The sequence below is a fragment of the Diceros bicornis genome, chromosome 24 (assembly GCF_020826845.1).
Source record: "Diceros bicornis minor isolate mBicDic1 chromosome 24, mDicBic1.mat.cur, whole genome shotgun sequence".
In the NCBI taxonomy this organism is placed as follows: Eukaryota; Metazoa; Chordata; class Mammalia; order Perissodactyla; family Rhinocerotidae; genus Diceros; species Diceros bicornis.
The window spans coordinates 26,359,812-26,383,057 of NC_080763.1; the positions used below are offsets into that span (position 1 = coordinate 26,359,812).

At 41.1% G+C, this 23,246-nt stretch overlaps 1 protein-coding gene across 1 annotated transcript in view; it reads left to right on the forward strand.

Annotated features, from left to right (window-relative positions):
* The window catches only part of NRXN3 (neurexin 3), a 1,476,736-nt gene that overhangs the window by 418,102 nt on the left and 1,035,388 nt on the right, over positions 1-23,246 (forward strand). Inside the window, 1 exon segment of the mRNA XM_058567468.1 lies at positions 18,742-19,180. Coding sequence (XP_058423451.1) covers positions 18,742-19,180 — 439 coding nt within the window.

Below are 23,246 nucleotides of genomic sequence, written 5' to 3' on the forward strand. Positions count from 1 at the left end.
TTTTGTCTGTTGAAATATTTTGACCCAAGAGAAAGGAAGTCAAATGGAAAATATTCAAGTATTAGTTGGAGATATGAGTCTGAACATAGAGAAAAATCAGAGCTGGCATAAATATTTAGTAGCCCTCTGTGTAGAGAAAGAGTTAGGAGTGGGGATGTAGATGAGTTCTGATAGGAAAAAAGAGTGAAGATCAAGGTTGAGCCTTAGGGAAGAACACATTAATAAAATCAGGAGAAGAAAGAGTAGCTAGTTAAGAAATGGGAGAAAATAGGTTGAGTAGATTATATGTCATAGAAATCAAAGGAAGAGAGTTTCAACATCTTTTCAAGAGGTTTTTCTTCAAGTTCTGTGTTCTCCTAAATATGTAGTTCACATTCTGTACTTTCAGGCCACGTTTGCAGTAGACTATACTGTAGTTGATTAAATATATAGCCTAAGAACTTGGGAACACTTAGGATAATGGTTTTTTATCTCAAATAAATGGGAGTGATGCTCTTCACTTTTCTATTCTTTTGGCTATTGTTTCCTCGCATTGTTTTGAAATTTCTCTAAAGCTGACTTAAAGATATTGTCAGTGCCATATCATCACTGTCTTTTTCTCCTCCTCCTCCTCCTCCTCTTTCCTCCTCTTCATCATCAATTTCACCATCATCCTTAACGAAATAATCATTATCACCATTAGACCTCATTAGATTAATTATTTTGATATTTTAATAGTTTGGTTGGATCTCTTGAGGGGCATGCATTTTAGTATAGCAGGACATATTGACAGCACTTGTGATTATATGTTGAGTACTTACTGAGTGCTTACTTCAAAGATGGACATGATTCATGCCCTAAGTTCTTTCAGTTCAATTTCCTCGGAAAGATTACAGAGAATCAGGAGGAAAAAGAAGTGCTCAGAGAGAATACAAGTGATTCAGACTACAAATATATGGTGTCACTAGAATAATTTGGCAGAAGTTTCTTCTCTATTCAGGTTAGCTATGAAAAGCATATGTAGATGAATAGTCCTGGAATGTAGATGCAGGGTAAAGTGGTGACTATATATCTTAATATTAAATGGAATAAAAGTGGAGTGTCTCCTACTTGAAGCTAGGAATAATGTGGTCTTATGACACCCCTTCTCTGGAGTATAATTTGGCTCATTTTTAATTCTAGTGATCTGTTGATCTCTTGGTCCCTCCCCTTCTTTCTTCTTTCACTTTCCCCCTTCCTCCCTCTCTCCCTCCTTTCTTCCTCTCCAGCACTTCTCACTCCTCTTACTGAATTCCTTCTATCAGTGACTTGATGTCTACTTAGTTAACCAAGCCAGAGACTTGGAAGTCATTATTGTTTCCCCTTCTTTTCTTAAACGTCCTTCCAAGACCCACTTATTCCCAAGGCCTGTTGACCTGACTCATCTCTCTCTTCCACATTGCCACTGTCTTCGTTCAATTGTTCCTTCTTTTCTGGATCATCATGTTGTGGACCACTGACCAAGTATAGGACAGCAGCGTGAAGGATAGATTGAAGCAGAGACATAGGAGTTGGAATTAGGATGAGTTAGGAAGCTGTATTGTACTAGTCCATGTGAGACTTAATCCCGACTCCATCTCTCCAGGGCAGAATTGACCATTCTGCATGGAGAATCCACTACATATTCCTCTTCTAACATCACTACATATATATGTTTACATGTATAACACCTCTACTAAAAGGTAAGCTCCTTAAGGTCAGGAACCATGTCATTCATTATAGAGCCTAACATTTAATAAGTTCTTTATCTTTGTTTTACTGGATGATTAAATAAATGGAGGCCTAAATAGGACCAGTGGCAGCAGGAATGAAGTAGAGAAAATGAATGTGAAAGACTTGTTGGGCATGGAATCAAATGAACTTGGTAGCAAATTGATACTAGGGGCAATGAGGAGGGAAAGATCAGATATAGCTACAAAAATTTGAACTTGGGTGACCATTAACAGAAATAAGGAAGTCAAGAGGAGGAACTGATGAGTTTGCTTTTAGGCAGGTTGATTTTTAAGTACTGTAGAGAATTTTAATTTTAAATAGATGAATTGTTCTGGTGGACAATTCAGATTTGGGGCCTGGGGCTTTGGAAAGTGTTTAGGTCTAGAGATGAAGATATCTGAGTGGGTGAAATTACCAAGTGAGGTTGAGTAGGGAAAAGGGGAAAGAGAACCTTCATCACACGCTTGGGGAAAGCCTCTTTTTAAGGAATTTAGAAAAGATGCTGATGACAGAGGTTGAATATGAGTCATCAAAGAGTTATTTGGAAAGCGTACAGTCAGGAAACCCTGGAAAAGAGAATTTTGAGAAGAGAGTGATAGAAAAAAATGTAGCTATTTTACAGATACAGTCATGTGTCGCTTAATGACAGGGATATGTTCTGAGAAATGTGTCATTAGGCGATTTTGTCACTGTGTGAACATCATAGAGTGTACTTACACAAACCTAGATGGTGTAGCCTACTACACACCTAGGCTATATGCTACTAATCTTACGGGACCACCATCATATATGGAGCCCGTTGTTGACTGAAACATCATTATGCAGCGCATGACTGTGTTGAGTGTTCTGATGACTGAGGCCTATTTAAATTTAATTATTAGGACATTAGTAATCTTATTTTAGAATTATTTACTCATGAGTTAAATATGTTTTACTTAGAAAGCAACTAAGTTAAAACACGGTTGAATGCTGCAGGACAAGGTATAAATATTCTCTCCTCTTTGATCTGTGGTTAAACAAAATTCCCTTTATTGATTTTTTTTGGAAGTATATCCTCTAGCCACACAGACAAATGGAATCCAGTGATAAAAGCCATAGAGATAAAAATCTAAGTGTCTCGATTTATCCCATTGCCAGTTTCCACTTTCTCTGCTCATTATTAAGTGTTAAGCAATAGATTTAGGGTTTCTGATAGAATTCAAGATGATGCCTTGCCTCTTTGCCCTAGATCTAGGGACACTCTAGTCTCTCTTGATTTTTACCTTTTTCTGTGCATTCATAGTTTGAATAAGAGTGAGAGAGCCCCAGATAGATCCTGACAATCTTTCAGGTGCAACAGGCTGTGGTGTCAGTATTTTATTCAGGGCAGCCCATGAGGAGGCCAGGGAGGAGGATGCCATTAGTCACATCTCTCCTCAATCCTTGGATTGTGGTAAATACAGAAGACACTTGCTGGTCAAAATTATGTCAGGCAAGAAAATATTTTCTGCCTCTGTGATGAAAGAAAACCTAGACAAGGGCATGGCCAGTAAATGGCCCATTAGAAATGGGGAAAATAGTGACTGTGTGGGTCAGGGCTATGACAGTTCCAGGAAAGGTCCTTGGAAAACTCTGGACCATAAATTAAATTACATACTATTTGCTTTGTTTGCAGGTAGAAACCCTTTACTATACTTTTTTAGTGTCAACACCTCCTTAGGAAGCATATAATGAAAGTATGTCTGATAGTATATACTTCCATGCCGGTCCCAAAATAAACTCTAAAGATCAAGGAGCCAGAGGTAAGAGTGGGTAGGTTTTTCCAAAGGCTTGGCTTCTCCTCAGGACATCAGTTAGATCTTGGTAATAGGAAGGTCCCCCAATCACCATGTATTCCCTAGGCTCCTTGCCTATTTTCTTGTCCCCTTGATCACTTCAGTTTGGCCTGACTAGACGGTGCCAAAATTTCCAGCTGCTGGTTTGGATTCCAAGGAAAGTTGGTAAATGGAATGACTACTGATTCAAATATGCAGCAATATACAAGTCTTTGTTGAGGTTTTGTTTGTGATCATAGGATTCCCTAGATGGGGATGATTTCCTGAGAAATCGTAATAGCATCGTGTTTGAATAAAGGTTGTTTCTAAACTGTTTTGTCCAAAGTAATTGGAATACATAGGCCAGCCATATAGCCTAATGGCTTTGAGTATACATTTGGGAGTCAGATGGACTTGAGTTCAAGTCCTAGCTCTGCCACTTGAAAGCCTTGTGAGCCTGGGCAAGTCATGTGACTTCTCCTAGTCTCAGTTTTCTCATCTGTGAAATTAGATAATGATGCTACCTTATGGAATTGTGATAATTATAGGAAATTCTAAATATAAAGCATTTATCACAGTTCTTGGCACTTAGTATCTATTCTTCATTATCAGTATTAGATGGAGAACTGGACACGTCAGTAGACCTGGCAAGTACAGCATTCCTAGAGCCTCCAAGAAGTCATCAAGCTTTATCTCTTTAAAAGTCATCCTATCAGGGCCAGCCCAGTGGTGTAGTGGTTAAGTTCATCCACTCTGCTTTGGCAGCCTGAGGTTTGCAGGTTTGGATCCCGGGCGTGGACCTATGCACCACTTCTCAAGCCATGCTGTGGCAGGCGTCCCACATATAAAGTAGAGGAAGATGGGCATGGATGTTAGCCCAGGGCCAATCTTCCTCAGCAAGAGGAGGATTGGCAACAGATGTTAGTTAGCTCAGGGCTAATCTTCTTCACCAAAACAAAACAAAACAAAACAAAAAAAAGTCATCTTATAAGCTTTATCTCTGAAATTTTTCTATCATCTCCCCCTCCTTTTCCATTTTCACCATCACTGCTCAAGACTTGGGCATTACTTTCTCTTATTTGGATTTTTTTGTAATACCCTATACACAGTTGCCATATTATCTTTCATGAATCTTGTTTCTGAGTATGTTTTTCCTCTGCTCAAATACTTGCTCTGGATCCTCATATTTAAGACTGTGATTTGGCACAAACCTATTTTATCAGCTTAATCATCTATTTTTCATTTTCTTTATGCATTTCCCTCCCTGACACACATTTCCTCCCCAAGCCAATAATAATTCTTTTCATTGTACTTTTCATACTTTTGGTCTTATATATAATATTGCTGTAGATTTTTGAGTTGTTCTACTTTTTCTCTTATGTTCTTTTAATTCGTTTCCTATGTGGCCACCAGATTAATATTTATACAATGACAACTTGACCTCATCACTCTTCTGCCTGAGTGATCCTCCAGTGCCTTTAGGATCAAGTTGAAACTTCTCAGCTGATGTAGGAAGTCCTCTGGGGTCTTATCCGGTCTCCTTCTCCACCATCAATCCCTCTATATGTAATTCAGCCACACTGATCACTCTCCAATTTATGAATATGCCAAAGTTTCTCACCCTTGTCTGTCCTTGCCCATGCTATTTCTCTTACCTTCCTCTATCTCCTGGCTAATGCCACTCATTTATCAAGTCTCACCTTAGTACTCTATCCTTTGGAAAGCATTTTCTGATTGCCCCTTCCCCCTGCCTATAGGTTGAATTAGGAGCTCATCCCTGCTTTCATGATAATTCAGAATACTTTTTAAAAAACCTTTGTCATGCAAGTTGCTTACTTTTCTGTCTCCCCTTCTAACAGAGGACTTCTTTGCTGTATCTTTTTCATCTTTGTATTTTCACACAGCATGACACTGAATAAATAGATAATGAGTGTGTAAATAACTGAATAAATGTGTTTATGTATGTTTCCTTTAATAGAGTAAATTCTTTGAGGGAAGAGCCAGTGTTTCTTCTTCCTTGTATCCCGCACATTTCCTAGCATGGTCTTTTGTATGTAGTAGCTCAATAAATGCTTGGTGACTGAATGACAATATACATGTCTGTCTTCCCCAGAAGATTCTAAGTTTTTCAGGTAAGAGATTGTATGGTAAAATTAGGTAACTTCTAGCACAATGAATTATACATAATTCATGCTTTAATTCTTGTATTTAATTTTTACTTTGATTTGAACTCCAGTTATGGTGGGTTATGAGAGTCAGGCAGCTTCTCTATATTATATAAACTAGATAAAGCTATGGCATTAAAAACCTGGTAGCTAAGTGTAGCTGGTAATTTAAACTTCAGAGACTGAATGAGCACTCAAAAGCAGGAGTGGATTACCAGTATTGATACGCCTGGAGAATTTTCCATTCTTATTTGATTCTTACTCTCTAAATCTGAGAAGTCCACTTATGGCAAACCTCAAAGTAGGCAGACCTTGCCCTGGGGTTTTACTGCAAATCAAACTCTAACAAGGGCTGGGGAATGAGCAGAGGAAGAGAATATTAATTTTATGTGGCTGCTGTAACAAATGACCACAAACTGGGTGGATTAAAACAGCAGAAATTTATTCTCTCCCAGTTCTGGAGGTCAGAAGTCTGAAATCAGTTTCACCAGGCTGAAATCAAGGCATAGGCGGGGCTGTGCTCCCTCTGGAGACTCTAGGGGAGAATCTATTCCTTGCCTCTTCCGGTTTCTGTAGCCAGGGACATTCCTTGACTTGTGGCTGCATCCTTCCAATCTCTCCTCCACCTTCACATTGCCTTCTTCTCTGTGTGTGTGTCTAAATTCCCTTTGACTCCCTCTTATACAGATGCAGGTGATTGCATTTAGAGCCCACCTGGGTGATACAGCATACTCGCACCTCAAGACCCCTAACCACATTTGCAAAGACCCCTTTCTAATAAGGTAATATTTACAGGTTCCAGGGATTAGGACCTGATGTCTTGGGGAAATATTATTCAAACTCCTATAGAAACAGATGTCTTTCCCTTTGCAGACTCAAAGTGCTTAGTCTTCTAGGAACTTGATTTGCTTACAGGCATACCTCATGAGTAAACAGCTTTCAAACTGATGCCCCATTTAAAAGAAGCCAGGAGCTGCTGTCGGGAAGGGGCTAATTTAGGTCAGTTTCATGCCACTAGGCAGGCGTCTATGGTAACATTCCCAGATCTCATTATGAAAATAAACAATATTTATTGAGGAGTTGATTAAGTAACTACAAGTGCTGGTTGGAGTTCTTGGCAGGTCAGCAGTGGCAGCCAATTCCTATGATCTGGCTCTGTTTTGGGTGGATCATGGTCCGGTTCTGGGGGAACAGGTGTGCTCAGCTGGCCTGGCACTCACTCTTCTGTGTCCAGCAGTAGCTTTTCCATCTGTTTCATCAGGAGGGTCACAAAGGATCTAGGTGGTCACTGGGAGAGGAATTGAGGTGGTATCAAGAGAGAGGAAGAGGTCTGGAGTGGGCCACCTCTGCAAGGTCAGAGCAGGAACTTCCCCAATTTTTGAATTATGGAAGAATTTCAGTAGCTAAGCTTGGGATGCAGACACTTCCTGGCTCCTCTGTATCTCCGTTGCATCTCTGTCATGTAGCCTAAGGAACAGCATGGACCCCAGGAGAGATCTTCTGCAAGGCCTTGACAGGTGCTCGTGAACACACTTCCCTCAGTGTTCCTGCCTGACTGTAACCTGACAGCCTAGCCACAGGCAGGATAGACCACCATTTCTAGTGTCTCTTTTATAGTTCAACCAGCTGGGAAGCTGGATTAAAGGAGGGATCTTAAAGAAACCTCGATTTCTTTTCTGTTGTATAGAGGCAGGATAGTAATAGTTATTGAGTGAACAGTCTCTCAAGCCAGACTTACCTGCATTTCATTCTGGCTTCACTACATAACAGCTGTGTGACTTTATGCAGATATTAAAATTTAAATGCTTTAAAAGGAAGATAATAGTAACCAACACTTACCATGTGCCAGGAGCTATTCTAAGCACTTTACGTATACTTCATCTTCTAATCCTCACAACCACCCTATGAGGTAAGTGTACTATTATTCTCTCACTTCAAAGAAGAGGAAACTGAGGTACAGAGAGGTTAAGTAACCTGTCTGTGTTACACAGTAACAGGCATCAAAGCAAGGATTTGAATCCAGATAGTTTGACTTCAGTAAATTTCCTCTTAATCGTGGTTTATGCTGCCTCTCCTGCCTCGAGTTGTTGTGAGGATCAAATAGGGTGGCCATCCACTCCACATGGTCTTGGAAAGTTCTGGGTTACATCTGTTCTCCTGGTGAATTATTAATAGTACCCTCTTTTACTCTCAAAGGTAGTGTCATATCTTGGTTTAGATAATTATCACTTGAGGATTAAATAATTATATGCCACATACTAAGAATAATGCCTGGCCCATAGGAGGCCCTCCACTAATGTTAGCTCCTGCTACTTTTCTATTTCTACTACCATCAGCACCACCACAGCCACCCACAATCATCCCAAATCTGGGAGGCTTAGAGCTAGAGGGTTAACTCAGGTTCTGCAAATGCACATCATGGGAGCCACCATTCCCATTCTCACACCCATCTCAGACATTGCTCATTGGTCACAGCACAGCAATCTTTCCGACTTCGTGTCCTAGCCACTCTTAATTGATCAAAATTGGCATGTGAAATTAAAATTATTTTCCATACCTAGTTTCATTGAATCTAAGAATCCAGGAGCCCACTGTATAGAGAATCTGAATTTAAACTGAGCTTGTGGGTTTCTCCATTTATATTGAAACTTACTTCATTCCTAAAAGTGATAATGAATTTTGGACATCTTGAAGCATCATTTATCCCTTTCCTCCAATATTCCTCACTGCCAGTTCTCTATCATTTCTCCCTCTAAAAGAATTCTAATTCATCATAATTTCCTATCCTCTGCCTATAATTTAATATCTTATAATAAAAGACCATTGAAATACTATAGAAATGGACATAATATAAATATGGAGAAGGAGTGAGTCATTATAGGAATTATAGTTGACACTTAAGACCCAAGACTTAGAAAAGCTATCTTTAAATGTGATTTGTGTAACTGGTAGTGAAATTCACTTCAGGTTGGTTTTGCAAAGCATAAGGGACATCTAGTGGTTACCCAGGTCTCTCCAGATTCTCTAAAGGTAATGTAAAGTCATAGGTGTAAGTATTGGGGCTAAATACCATCACCTGGAAAGGTAGTCCCAAGAACGAAGAGGGGCTCCTTTGTTGCATGACTATTTTGAAGTTGACAAAAGGTAAAGAAACATGTTCAGAAAAAAATCAATTTGAGTTCTTGCATTTCTAGCTATATTATTGTTAGTTTGAACCCAACTCTTATTTCCTGTCTTTTGCACCAGGTTGGAAATGATTCTGGCATATTCTTCCTATCACTTCTCCCACCTCTTCTGCTGATTGCAGAAGGGCTCTTTGGACCACTTTGAAAAGCCATCTGATTAGAGCCTTCATTAGGCTAGAAGCAGAGCTGCTTAGCAGGCCAGGCAAGAAGTAGTTTGCAATTGCTTCTGACAGGCAGATCTCCTTCTTTGGAAGTTGCTTGGCCATCAGGAAGCCATACAGCTCTGGTCCATGAGTACTTTGTATAAATGAATGGGCTTCACTTTATAAGAGGATAAACTACAAAGCCCCTGTGTGAACTTGCCTTCTTAGCCCCAGAGTTTCCTCCCGGAACTTACCTATTGGTCAGCATCTCTTAGTAGAATTTGTCACTATCCATGGTTCTGAACTCACTGCTTCTGTCTTCTGTGCTGCCTAGAATACTTACTTTTCTCATATGCTACTATTATTTCTAGCCAACTATGTTAGACTTCTTGAAGGTTCTGTTTCATTGAATCTTTTTATAGTATTTTCCCCTGTTCTTCTTCCTTTGTGCCTTTCATATAATTTCTTTCTCCAAAAGCTATTTGGCATTCCTACTGTAATCTATCTTCTTTCAGGGTAGTTGGTGGCAGCCATAAGTTGCTAGCTACTGCCAACAGCTTCATTAGTGGGGATGCATTCTTGCTTTTTTGACTCTGGGTACAGAGGATAAAGGCTCTGAGGTACTGTTTCAAAAGCTCCATATGTTTTCTATGGCCGTCCAAGCTACAATGTCATAAAGAGGTGGACAGTAGTCCCTTAACATACTCCAGAGTGGGAGGCAGTGTTGGTGCTGAGCTTTGTCAGCCAATCTCTTAGAGTACCTTGCTAGAATTTGTGATAGTTTTTTGCTTTTTCTTCTATTAGTGTTCTACCAAGACACACAAACTAAGGACAGTTGCTACTCTGAGGTACAGAACTGTTCATACTGATAGCCTTAACATACAAACACATTTGCTAAGCATACACCTAGGGAAAACTCAACTAAATATTCAGTGGTTTCATCAAATTCTTTTTAACTGTAATACTTTAGCTTTCTACCTTCTCATCTCATCACTTATTGTCAAGCAGAATGAATGCAGAGGCTTCTTTCTGCATTATAGTTCTCATTGACTTAGAGGAATCAGGAAGTAGTATTTGTGGTCTTCCTTGCCCTTCTTCCTCCCCATTCTTCCACATCCTCCTACAAACATGTACTGACTTTGTGTCAGGTACTGGGATAAGCACTAGGAGACACAGAGAAGAAAGGCACAGTTTCCCCCACTTGAGAAGCTATAATTGCATGAGATAGTCAATTATAGCACAACATGATAAATTCTATGACAGCAGTTAGAACATGGAGTCATGGGATCAGAGAGGAGGAAGTCAGCTCTGGGTGGGAGTGGCATGAGCAAGAATGTTGGAAAAGGATTCCCAAAGGGAGTTATACCTGAACTATGCCTCAAGTGGTGAACAGTAGTTATCGAGATAGATAATTCAGGTAAAGCTTATCCTTGGGATGGTTTATTGGAAGAACGCAGAACTTTGGCAAGGCTGGTGATGATGAGGTGGGGACTAGATCAGGAAGAGTCTTTTATGTAATGTTTAAAAGTCTGTCTTTGATTCTGAAGTTGATAGAGAACATTGAAGGGTTTTAGGCCTAGAATGACGTGTTATCCCCAGGGAAAACAGTGAGAGGATTAGAGTCACTTCTAGTCCTCAGAATAAAAATAACAGTAGATTCATAGTGATTCAGGAAGGCACCTTTTAAATGTTGTCACCTTTCTAATGAAGGTGTAATGTTGTCAGTTTCTAATGAAACTGCTAAAGGTTTCCTTTCTACTCTAATGGTTCCCTTTTTTTCCTAATTGCATAATGTCCATATTTTTAGAGCTTTTCATAATCAGGTACCACCTACTCATCTGATCTTAGTTTCTCTGCTTTCTGACATGTAACATTCTAGTCAGGTTGGTGCCCTCATCAAATATTCTAAGACAGAATGAAATGTAGGAGCTCACTGGGTAGGTCTGTTTAGTACTTGTGTAAATGCAAGAAGCTAGAGTGTATATTTATTGAGTCTCTGCTGTGTGCCAGGTACTGTGCTAACCACTGGGGATGCATTAGTTACCACAACAGAAACATACAGCTTCAGTGTTTATGAAGCTTGCAGTCTAGAGGACCATAACAGTGCCATTCCTGGAAAGCAAAGGGAAGAGAAATACAATCTGAGTCAAGTTTCTGATCACAGGCCCTTGCATATTCATTAATTGGAGTGAAAATATATCTCACTCCAATTCTGATATAAAATATATCCCCCCTTTAAGCATCCTCCAACATTTCCTAAGCATGTTGGTGACAGGTATTATACCTCATGTTCCTTTGTATCCTCCGGGGTCTAGAGCTAAAGGTATAGTGGTTATTTAACACATTTACATGGATTTAGGTGTATCCTAAATACACTACAAACTTGATTGGCTGAAAATTTTTTCTATGGGATACATGAACATCCTGATCAGCCTTTTAACTGAATAAAAGTCCTAAGAGGGCCGGCCCCGTGGCTTAGTGGCTAAGTGCACGCGCTCCGCTACTGGTGGCCCAGGTTCGAATCCTGGGGGCACACCGACGCACTGCTTCTCTGGCCATGCTGAGGCCGCGTCCCACATACAGCAACTAGAAGGATGTGCAACTATGACATACAACTATATACTGGGGCTTTGGGAGAAAAAATGGAGGAGGATTGGCAATAGATGTTAGTGCAGAGCCGGTCTTCCTCAGCAAAAAGAGGAGGATTAGCATGGATGTTAGCTCACTGTGATTGTGCCAAGGGTTGGAAATATTTTTCAACTTCTTAGTGTCTTCATCTGTAGTTGAACATAAACTTATCTGATCATTTCCTTTCACAAAGAATCCATCAGGCAAATAAATGTCTAAGTCTTGAGTGCAGATGGTAATGACTTGCATTATTGGCAAGGCTCTTGGGCTGCACCCATGGCCGTTTGGTTCATGAGGGCAGAGTAACTGACTGGTCCACTGCTCTCTCTCTCTCTCTCTCTCTCTCTCTCTCTCTCTCTCTCTCTCTCTCTCTCTGTGTGTGTGTGTGTGTGTGTGTGTGTGTGTCTCTCTCTCTCTGGCTGTACTGCATACATGCCCAGATGGCTTGATGCTTTCTTCAAAATGAGGAAGAGACTGAGGACTTTACTGGTTCAACATCAGTTTGCCTGAGTTTTTCCTGTGGTTTTCTTATTATTCCAGCTTGTCCCATTTATCTCTTCCTGACGACTCTCTTACAAATGGGACCATAGATCAGAGATTATAAACTGGTGGTCCCTGGTGAGATCCAGCTTACAGATATGTTTTGTTTGAACCATGGTGTGTTGGATCACATAACATTTTAAAAATTTAATTAACTGCCAACATTCTACTACTAGTTTTGACTTTATCTGGAGTCTTTTTGACCTTCATTTTGAGGTCTAGAACTTAGATGTTTTTTCGTTCCTGGTTGGCAAGTCTGAAACTCCGGTCCCATTTTTTGTTTCTGGTGCTTAGTTTTTATCCTTGGCAGATCCTGACCACAGCTAACAGAATATAAAGCATTAAAATGGTGGTATCCATGGTATGTAGCAGTTGGGACTTTGAGCCTCAGGTTGGATGTCAGCTGTAGCTCAGCAGGCAGAGCTTGTTTACTGACCCCTGTTAGCAAGACCAGAGATGCAGATGTGGCCCTGGCCATGACAAATATTAGGTTCTTCTGACTTTGGAAGCTAAGAGGACCATCTGCTGTCATATTTGTGCTTGGACTTCACTGTTGGAGTTTGGTCAGTGGTATGCTCTGATAGAAAATGTTGTTAATGATAATGAGTCCTAAATCTGTGCATGTGTTTGATGTGTGTGTGTGTGTGTGTGTGTGTGTGTGTGTGTGTGAGAGAGAGAGAGAGAGAGAGAGAGGGAAACAAACAAGGAATGACCACCATTAGGCATTTACATATATTATAAATGCCACCTTAGGCAATTATATATAAAAATTTTTAATTTTTATTTCTACTTCGGAGTTTGTTGAATCCAGAGTCTGTCACGAGTTCCAGCCCTATCTCTTGAGCTGACAGTTGGCTTAGAACTTATCCTCAGAGAGAATCTTTCCTTCCCAATGATTCCATGCCAGGCTATCCTATCTATTGATTTAGTTCCAGCTTTTCACAGAAAATAACAAAATTAATAGTGATAACTACCATTTAATAAGTGCTTATGAAGCACCAGGAAATGTGTCAAGTACTTCTCTCTATGATAATATTTCCTTATTTATTTCTAACAACCCTGTGAAGTGAGACTTGTTATCTGCATTTTACAGTTGTAGAACCTGAGGCTGTGACCAGTTAACTATTTCATCCAAGGTCACATAGCTGGCAAGGGTGGAGCATAACTCAAACCCCAGTTAGTAAGACTGTGAGGTCCGTGATCTTAACCACTGCCCTGTACTGCCACTTGAGTCCAACATCCAATTTAATGAAGATATGAGCATTTGTTAAGCACCTGTACAGCTAGGTGTTATTTCAGGTTTTAAAAGATGTAATGCCTATTTTTTCTGATAAACTGGTTTGAGATCTACTGAAAAGACAAGATCTGTGCTTATTCAAAGAAAACAAGGTTGAGTGTTTTGAGTGACAAATGAGTGGAGCAGACAGTTCACAGGAGGGAGAATCACAGCAGACCAGAGTCACCAGTTGCCTGAAGGACAGAGGGGAAGAGGAGTAGAGAAAGTAGGATGTGTGATTCTGTGGCAACCCCAGAAGCAAGATTCTTTCCCAATGCTTCTTATTTATGCTTTTACCCAGAGTAGGAATGGTACACGATAATAAGATTAGTCCAAAAGTTTATCTAGAAGCTGCACCATCCTGAAAGCTGAAGAGAAAAAGCTCATTTCATTATTATCTATTGTCAAAGGATTAAATTTGGGAGGGGGCTAAATGTATCTTTGTCTTTGTCTTGTCTGTAAACTGCTCCACACGTAGGTATAAATTTGAAAGGCTTTATTGGGATTTGTAGTCAACGCTGTTCCACATCAAGGCACCCTGACGGTGGCTTCCCACTGTTCTGTTTTGTGTAGCTTAGACGCTTCACTTCAGAGAATGTCCCTCAGTGTCCTGACCTTCAAACATCCTCCACTGACCTAGATCGGAGCAATGGCGCTCAGTCACCAAGTGATGGACCTATAACTGATGATCTTACAAGCTGACCTAGTGGTTTTTATTGAAATTGTCCTATAGGTAGACCCACAGAGGATTAAAGATGCTTTAAAAATGAGAGACAAGAAAGGCCAGGTGGTAAATCTCCTTTTCTTCCACAGGAGAAACAGTACCAAGAGGCCATCTGGACACTTTAGGACACATGCCCACACTCCCCCATACCATCTAGTTTCCTTGCTCGAGTGCATATGGATGTGGCATTTATAACAGAATAGATGCAAACATGTTCTCAGGAAGCTGAAAACAGAGTGGTCTGGGATAAGATGGAAGAGGGGGAAAAGAAATGCTTCTGTGAGCTGGGACTGTCTCTACCCCTTAGATTCATTCTTGTGCACCTGCCATATACCTCAAGCGCCACGAAAGAGCATCATGAAAAGTGCATCATGTAGATGAACATAGTCTCTCCTTTTTGCAGCCATGGCAAGTGGTTTGGGCAATAGGGCAGACAGCTTCGTCACTGGCAGGCAATATAAGGATTCTAAGTTTATCAAATGGTGGGGATCAGCAAGGACCAGAGTAGACAGCGGTGGCCTGGAATGGGTTTGGATATAGATTTTGGTGAAGAGGAACCATTTAAAGAGGTTGGAGAGGAGAGGAAAGCACTATAGCCTGGGAAACCTGGTGAGCAAAGATGCAGAAGCCCTAACACCTGAGTTCATACAGAGGTCTCTAAGGTGACTCCTGAGTGGGGAGGATTAGGAATTCATTAGAGGGGGACATACCAGGTGTGAAGGGCTTCACACATCAGGGTGGAGCTGGGTGTGGTTTTTGTGCTTGACTGAGGGGTTTCTGCTCTATGGGTAGGCAGGGACTACAAGACAGCCTAGAAACTGCCACCCTGGGATCATGGTCTTGTGCCAGTGCAGAGAGATCTGGGTTCAAGTCCTGGTCATGCTCTTAAAGGGCTTTGTGATCTCGGGTATACCTATCCCCTTTGAGCCTCATTTCTGTAAAATGGCGCTGATGCCACCTATTTCATTTGCTTAATGTGGATGATATACAATAATTTTTTTACAGTGTCTGGCACATAGGAGCCTCTCAATAGGTGGTAACTATTTTTATTATATGGCTCCTGCTCTCATAGCTTGCTTTATTCCTGGTATTGTTTCTGTGTGCCTCTGTGTCAAAGATTATATTCTGAGAGAGTCTGTCTTAACTCTGAGACTCTGTCTTCAACTATTTTACTGTCTGGCCTCCTAAACATGAGCTACAAGTCCAAATAGCAGTCTTTACAAGCCCATTGGTGGGGAAGTAAGACCAGCTTGTCACTCTTTTTGACTCTGCCTGTCTGCCTCCCAGGCTGTGTGACATCTTCCCCCATGGAGAGCTGTTTCCACTTTGTCTTTAATTGCTTCTCATTGGGGTGACTTGTCAGCCAAGGCTGCTTTCTGTCACTTGATATCACATCTCTTCCTAGTTCAGTCATCAGGCAGGGACTTTCATTTAGCTGAAAATTTGATTTTGCAGATAACACTGTACCAGATACTAATTTGCCTTGTAAGGGGGTCCAGCAGGGTTTCTTGCCTCCACGCCCTACCCAAGTGCTGGTACACTTCTACATGGCTGTGACCATCATCCTGCACTGGGCAGGTACATGGGTGGGGAAGACAAGGATTCCAAGCAATAGAGTTCTCAATTGAGTATCACTGGGCTACAAGACCCCTGCCCCCCTGGCCCTTTAGGAGATCCTCAGCAGAACCTTAGTTCAGGCCCCTGTCATTTTCCAGCAGAACCCCAAAACTGCTGGAGACAAAGGTTTGATTTCTTTCTAGGTTTGTGTACCAGCTTAGGGTTTTCTATGTTCTACCATGTTTAACATCCCACTTCATCTTGATAACAGCCTAGGGAAACATAGGGCAGTTCCTAGAATAGGTATTGAGGCTCCTGCCTTTGGAAAGGAGTGAAATGAGACTCAGATAGGTTACCCAACTGTCAGTGAGAAAGGTGTGGAAACTCCATATAAATAGACAAGTAATTTCAGGGCCGTGGAGCAGATAGAGAGCTCACCTTCAAAGAGCTTTTGAAAGAAGTCTGGTTATCTTTCTCCAGCCAATTTCTGGCCCTGATTCTCCTGTCTGTCTCTCCAGAAATCTGCATTCTAGTATTCACCTTCTGTCCCAGTCTCGGCTATGTACCCTTCTCACAGAAGAGTTCCTCTTCACAGGACCCCGCATCCCTTTTTCTTTTTTCCTTCTGCTCCTGCAAGGATGCCTGAGCTCTCTTTCCATTTGTTGTTCCATGGAGCCAAGCTTCTGTCTGTCCCTTTGGGATAAGCCATTGTTATACATTAATAATTAACCTTTACAAGGAGCTCTAGTAGTAGACATTTAACCCAAATGCAGAGAAAGCCAGAGTTTGGTTATGACAGAGAGATCTCACATGCTGGGGCATAATAGTGGGAGTTAGGAGAAGCTGCCAGTCATTAAACTTTTATTGTTTCTTTTCTGGTTCATTCACTGAGTGATTGCCTAAGGATCTTGCAGTATTTCCCCTTTGCACACTCAGTCCAGTAGAGCTAAGATGAGAAATTCAGCTTTTGAATTGGGAAGTCGGACGTGCATGACTTTCCACATAATAGTAAAGATGAGCTTCATGGATGCTGCTAGTGGGACCTGGTTCCGAGTGAGTGTCTATGGTGGTAAAGCACATGGACTCTGGAGCCCGAGCCTCTGGGTTCAAGTACCGCTCTGCCACTTATTAGTGTGCCTGTGGGTTGGTTCCTTAACTACTCTCTGCGTCTGTTTCTGCATCTGTAAAATGGGGGAATGATGGTAAGTATCTCAAATGGGCATTATCAGGATGTAATAGATGGTAGGCTTTAAATCCTTAGCATAGTACCTGGTAGTAGGTGCTCAGTAAATATTAATGTCATTATTCTTTTCAGTGCCATTGACTATGGTTAGGCCTGTGGTCAAGGTCATACAGCAGGTGAATCATTTTCAATTCTTTTTCATTAGTTATATATTAAAAGGCAAACAGCTCTGCTGGATTCTCTCCTAGTGATGGAGGAGAGAAGGGAAACAGATCTACAGCTGGATGTTAGGGATTAAATGATATGTCCTGGAATGACCCATCCAATTAACTTTTTATCACTGAGATGGATTGTAAGACTTATTTTAGTACTTAAGACTTGTTATTTTACTGAAAATGGAGATGATAATACAACCTTCTGTGGGCTATAGAAAGGATGAAATGAGATTAACAACTACACCACCCACCCCAAAATAGCTGAGATTTTTATGTCTTTACTATGTGCCATTTCTAAGTGCTCTACATGTATTAACTCATTTCACTCTTATGAAATAGTTTACTCCTATGTTCCCATTTTCAGAGGAGAAACCAGACCAAGATAAGTTAAATAACTTTGCCAAGGTCACACAGCTTATAAGTAATGGATGTGGGATTTGAACCTAAATCTGGGTCCTGACTTAGAATTTGAATAAGGTAATGTAAAAGACATAGCAAAGTGGTTTGCATAATCAATACTCAATGTCAGCCCTTTCCCTTCCATTTTTTTTGCTGTTTATTCTATAGATGTGACATTGCCTAGAGATCAGAGGACTGAGACCCATCCCAGGGCACTGCATCAAAATTCAGTTCTAATGATAACAAAACCTTTTTGAAATTTTAATTTTGGGAAATAAGATTAATCCCTGTTTTTTGAGTATTACACCAGGTTTAGAAAGTCATAATAGATTTTGTTGTGTTTTAGGGTCTTTCATTCTCCCACTATATGCATATAGAGGGCACACACAATGTGCAACAAAACACTGATCTCCTACCCCATGAACTCTTAACACTCCATCATTTTCTTTAAGTAATACATCCAAACATTAAAAAAAAAAATCAAATAATGTAACAGGATATACGGTGAAAAGTAAGTATCCCTTTCACTCCTAAGTATTAGTCCCACAAATCCACTCCCCAGTCACAATTTTATAGTTTCTTGTATTTTCTTCCAAAGACATTTTATGCATATACGAGCATATATGCATATAACACACCCCCAGACAAACATGCTTTACACAATGCTAACATAATGCACACTCTGTCCTGTTCTTTGCTAATTTCACTTACAAATGTTACTTGGAGAGCATCCACATCAAAACCAGGAACATGACCTCGTTTTTAAGGGCTGCATAATAGTCCATCATAAAGATGTGCCAGTGTGATATTGATGGTCACTTAGGTTGTTTCTAGTCTTTTCCTAACTAAAGACACTTCAGTAAATATCTTTGTATGTAAGTATTTGCATCTGTGTGACTCAATCTCTCTTGATTTCTACTTGCAAGTTTATATTGTATAACTTTCTGACAACACAAAAAATTGGCCAGAAGGAGACAAACAAAAGAATATAATGAAATTATAGAAGCTTATTCAGGGCTTGTGTGCAGCCCAGAGGTCTCTTCAGATGCTTTTTCAAATGCTGTATCTCATATTTCTTATATAGTTTCAGATTATTGTGTCCTGAAGCCTCTTCTTGGGCCATTTTCCTGGTTGCCCAGTGAGCCATGGATGGTTACTGTTTGCAAGATTGATTCATGTGGTACTTGTTTGGCTTTTGACAGGTTGTTTATAAGAATAATGACATCCGTCTGGAGCTGTCTCGCCTGGCCCGGATTGGGGACACCAAGATGAAAATATATGGCGAAGTTGTATTCAAGTGTGAGAATGTGGCCACACTGGACCCCATCAACTTTGAGACCCCCGAGGCTTATATCAGCTTGCCCAAGTGGAACACCAAACGCATGGGCTCCATCTCGTTTGACTTCCGCACCACCGAGCCCAACGGCCTGATCCTCTTCACTCACGGCAAGCCCCAAGAGAGGAAGGATGCTCGGAGCCAGAAGAACACCAAGGTGGACTTCTTTGCTGTGGAACTCCTCGATGGCAACCTGTACCTGCTGCTTGACATGGGCTCGGGCACCATCAAAGTGAAAGCCACTCAGAAGAAAGCCAACGATGGGGAATGGTACCACGTGGACATTCAGCGAGATGGCAGATCAGGTAGGAAGAGGAAGGGTGTGTGACTGAGAAGAGAAGAAAGCTGCTGCTTCTCCATTTGTTTCCTGGCTTTACATTTTTTTATTTTAATCTTTGCACTTGCATGCTTGTTGATTCTTTTGCTGTTCTCTTTAATGGTTGTAGTAAGATTATGCTTCTGAACAAGACACCTGTCTCATTGACTGCTCACATTCTCCTCCTCATCGCCCCTGTCACTCACTGCACAATCGTCTCCGTGATAGCTCCGAGACCCTGGAGCTAAGGACGGTTTTACAAGTAGCATTTCCACTGCTACCAAAGCGACTGTCATGTTACTGGTGTGATGGGTTTTTTCTCCTCTTTTCTTCTTATTCTCCCTTCTCTCATCACCATGGAAACCAGTTGTGACATCACAGATGCCGCATTATGTGATTACTCTCTAGGAGAAGCTTCACTGTGAAAGAGTTTATGCAACAATACACCCTTCAATAATTGGCAAGAGTCATGTTTCAGGGAAAAATTATGACAAGAAAGGAAAAGGCAAATTGATTTTTCCTGCAGTCATGTTCAATTTAAAGCCTTCCTTTGGTGTGAAAGCCTATATTTCACTCTTTGCTCCGACCTCACTAACTCTCCCATCCTCTTCATAACCTTTTACATTCGGTTTAAATGGCTTTGTTTGTTTCTGCAGCCGCAGATCAAACAAGCTAGCCCCAGGCAGTACATAGCCACTCTGGAATAGTAACAAAGAGAGAGGGAGGAAAAAAAAAAAGCACAAATAGAGAGTCTGGAGCTTTTGAATGCCTGAACAGTCTGCCTAGCTTTCTATGGACCATGTGGCAATGAAGGTCACATTCTGTGCCTTCAGAAAGGGCATTTCACCCAGCGTGGTAATTACAGCATTTGAATCTCACACTTATTTTTTGATTCTTCATTGAGGTAGTATTATACTCAAGAAAGATCTTGGCTATATTTGCCATATTTTTAAGGATTCACTCTCCTGGTAAACACACAAAAAGGTCTTCCATTTGGACATTTTCTTTCTGGGTGCATTTGGCCAATAATAAAAAGCAGTAGGTTTCCCCAAAAGGCTATAGCCAGGAATGGCTGAGCTTTGTGGGGATGGATTTTCTATGTAATTCCAGAGCTAGAGGGATGATGGAGATGAGCAATGTTGCCCTTAGGAGGAGCTGGAATGGTTCTGTGCAGAGGACAGATGGGTGGCAGATTGCAGCCCTGAATGGTTTAGTGCCCAGCAGGATGCTTTATTGATTGCCTGAAATCTGATCGGAACCAGGAGGTTTCAAATTAAATGTGGTTGTTGAGCAAGAATGAACAGTTAGAGCTTTTTTAACAGAAAAGTATACAAAAAATTAATTTCTCTAGAGGTTGAATCTTTCTCTTTCTCTTTCTATGTTTATCCATAACATGACAGCAGAGGCAGAGCCAGAAAGCTGTCCCAGAATTATAAAGGAAACACTCCTGTTGGTTTTTAAGACCATGAGTTTTGGGTCTCTGGAGTTCAGTCATGGTTGATGGGGTTTCATGAATGACTAACCTAGACCCTGACACAGCTTAAAGGTTACCTATCTGTGTCACAGGCAGGCTAGAACACGCAAAATTGCCGTATGTCTACTTCTGTTTATTCTCAACACTGATTGCTTTTTCAAGTAGGGCAATTATTTTGTTTTGTTAGAACCACCAGTGGACCCATCTTCAACAAATATGTTTGGATTTCAGAAGCGTTGAATTTCATACCTGGCAGCTATAGCATTGGCCAATACTTTGAAATACTGATAAATTTGATCAAAGCCTATAAAAATTTACTGAGTAAACTAATAAGTGTCCCATGAAAGCAGCATAATGTAAAATTTTAATATGATCTATTAAACTTCATTTCTTCATGAAAGTATTTTCTCATATGTTGTTTTTAGTTATAAATCTCTACTTAAATGAGTAGTTATCAGAACATCAGCGAATCCAAGTGTGATGCCTCCTTGCCTGTTCATCCTGAAGAATAATGTGACTGAGAGGTGATCCCGAGAAACATTTCTGATCACTCCCCAGTGGGGGACTGGTTCTTAAATCTTGATAAATGCATTGAAAACAGTTGTGGTCACACACGTAGAGGACAGATTTTCCTCAGGGTGTATTTAAGGCTCCAAAATTTAAATAGGTTCTGGGACTGTCCTTATTTGGGAATAGATGTTCTTCCCCTTTAGCTGGTGATCAGATTAGCTCCGTGGACATGTGGAGGGTAAAAAAAGCAAACTGTGCAAGAGAGAAGAACCAGACTCAAACCTCAGCTTCCTCATTTGTCAAACAGTGGAAATATTAACCCCTACCTCACGAGATTGTTTTGAGGATCAAGTAGAGAAAAGCACATCAAGTACTTAAAGTGGTGGCCAGGACATTATTATTGTTGTGTAGGTTTTTTTTTTTTTTTTTTTTTTTTTGATGAGGAACATCGGCCCTGAGCTAACATCTACCAATCCTCCTCTTTTTCTGCTGAGGAAGACTGGCCCTGGGCTAACATCCATGCCCATCTTCCTCTACTTCATATGGGATGCCGCCACAGCATGGCTTGACAAGCGGTGCGTGGGTGCGCACCCAGGATCCGAACCGGGGAACCCCGGGCCGTTGCAGCGGGCGCACTTAACCACTTGTGCCACTGATCTGGCCCCTGTTGTGTAGGTTTTTAAAAGATTAAAAAGCAAAAAGGTAAAGCAGATTTCTTCAGGAAAAACTTCTAGGAGCCAGTAGGGGGAAGCATGCTGTTGGCTTAACCCTCCCAGTGGGCTCCTTAATGCCCTTTCTTGTTCCCCTGTGTTGACTTTGTAATTTAGAGTGCACTTCACATTCTTGATCTCCTTTGATCTTCTCAGCCCTTTGGGCTATCCTCTTCATAGCTGAGGGAATTGAGCCCTAGACAGAAGTGAAGGTGGGCTGATGGATGTCATGACCCGGTTATCTTGGTACCAATAAAGCACTTTAAGAATTCTAAATGATTTTTAAAATTTATGGCATAATGTTTAGATATTACCTTGATTTTGCAGTTTAGGAAACTGAGCTGTAAGATGGTTCAGGGACTGGCCTAGGATCTGAAGGCCATTTAGGATTAGAATCCCTGTTCCTAAGTGCCCAGGTCAGGCTCTAGGGTTACATCTTGTACAGTCTCATTTGATGGGGTCCATCATCCTGCTCTTGCCCGTGCCTGGTCTATCTCTCTGATGTTACTCCTGCTCACTCCCTCTTGCCTCCTCCACTGTAGCCACACTCCTGCCTACCCCAGGGCCTTTGTAGTTACCATTCCTTCCACCTGGCATCTTCTTCCACCCAGACTTTGCGTGGTTGGATCCTTCTCAACATTCTGGTTTCAGCTTGCCTGTCACCTGCTTAGAGAGGCCTTCACTGACTATATAATTTAAAGTAAAACCTATGGGCTGATACCAGATACCCATTTTACTCTCTTCCTAGTACCTACCATTACCTAATTTCTCTTGTTTATTGCCTGATTTGTTGATTTTCTGTCCCTCTGCTCTGGAACATCAGCTGCATGGGAGCAGGGGCATGCCTGTCAAGTTCATCTCTGTGCCTGGAACTATACCAGAGACACAACAGGTGTTCAATACATAGTTGTTAAGTGGAAAAATAAGGAATCATCTTTCAGTTAAAATTTATCAAAGGCAATGCCCAAAATATTCACTGGCAGGACTGGTGCATGGAGGGTTCCATCCTTTTGGGAATGGCGAGCCAGTGATGAAGACTCAGGCGAGCACTTAGAGTAAGAAGCCCTTTACATGTATGAACTCAGTTAATCATCACACCAACATGTGAGGTGGGGACAATTATTTTCCCATTTTACAGCTGAGGAAATTAAGGCCCAGGAAGGTGAAGTCATTTCCTCAAGGTTATTCAGCTAGTACATGGTACAGCTGGGATTTAAACACAGGCAGGAGCTGTGCTGCTGTCAACCTGTATGGTATGCAACCTCTCAGCCAACACTTTATGAAGAGAAAAGATATCATACTAGATACTAGGTCTCTGAGATTGTCCTGAACCCTCCTATGGGCCGGGCTGTCTTAGCTGG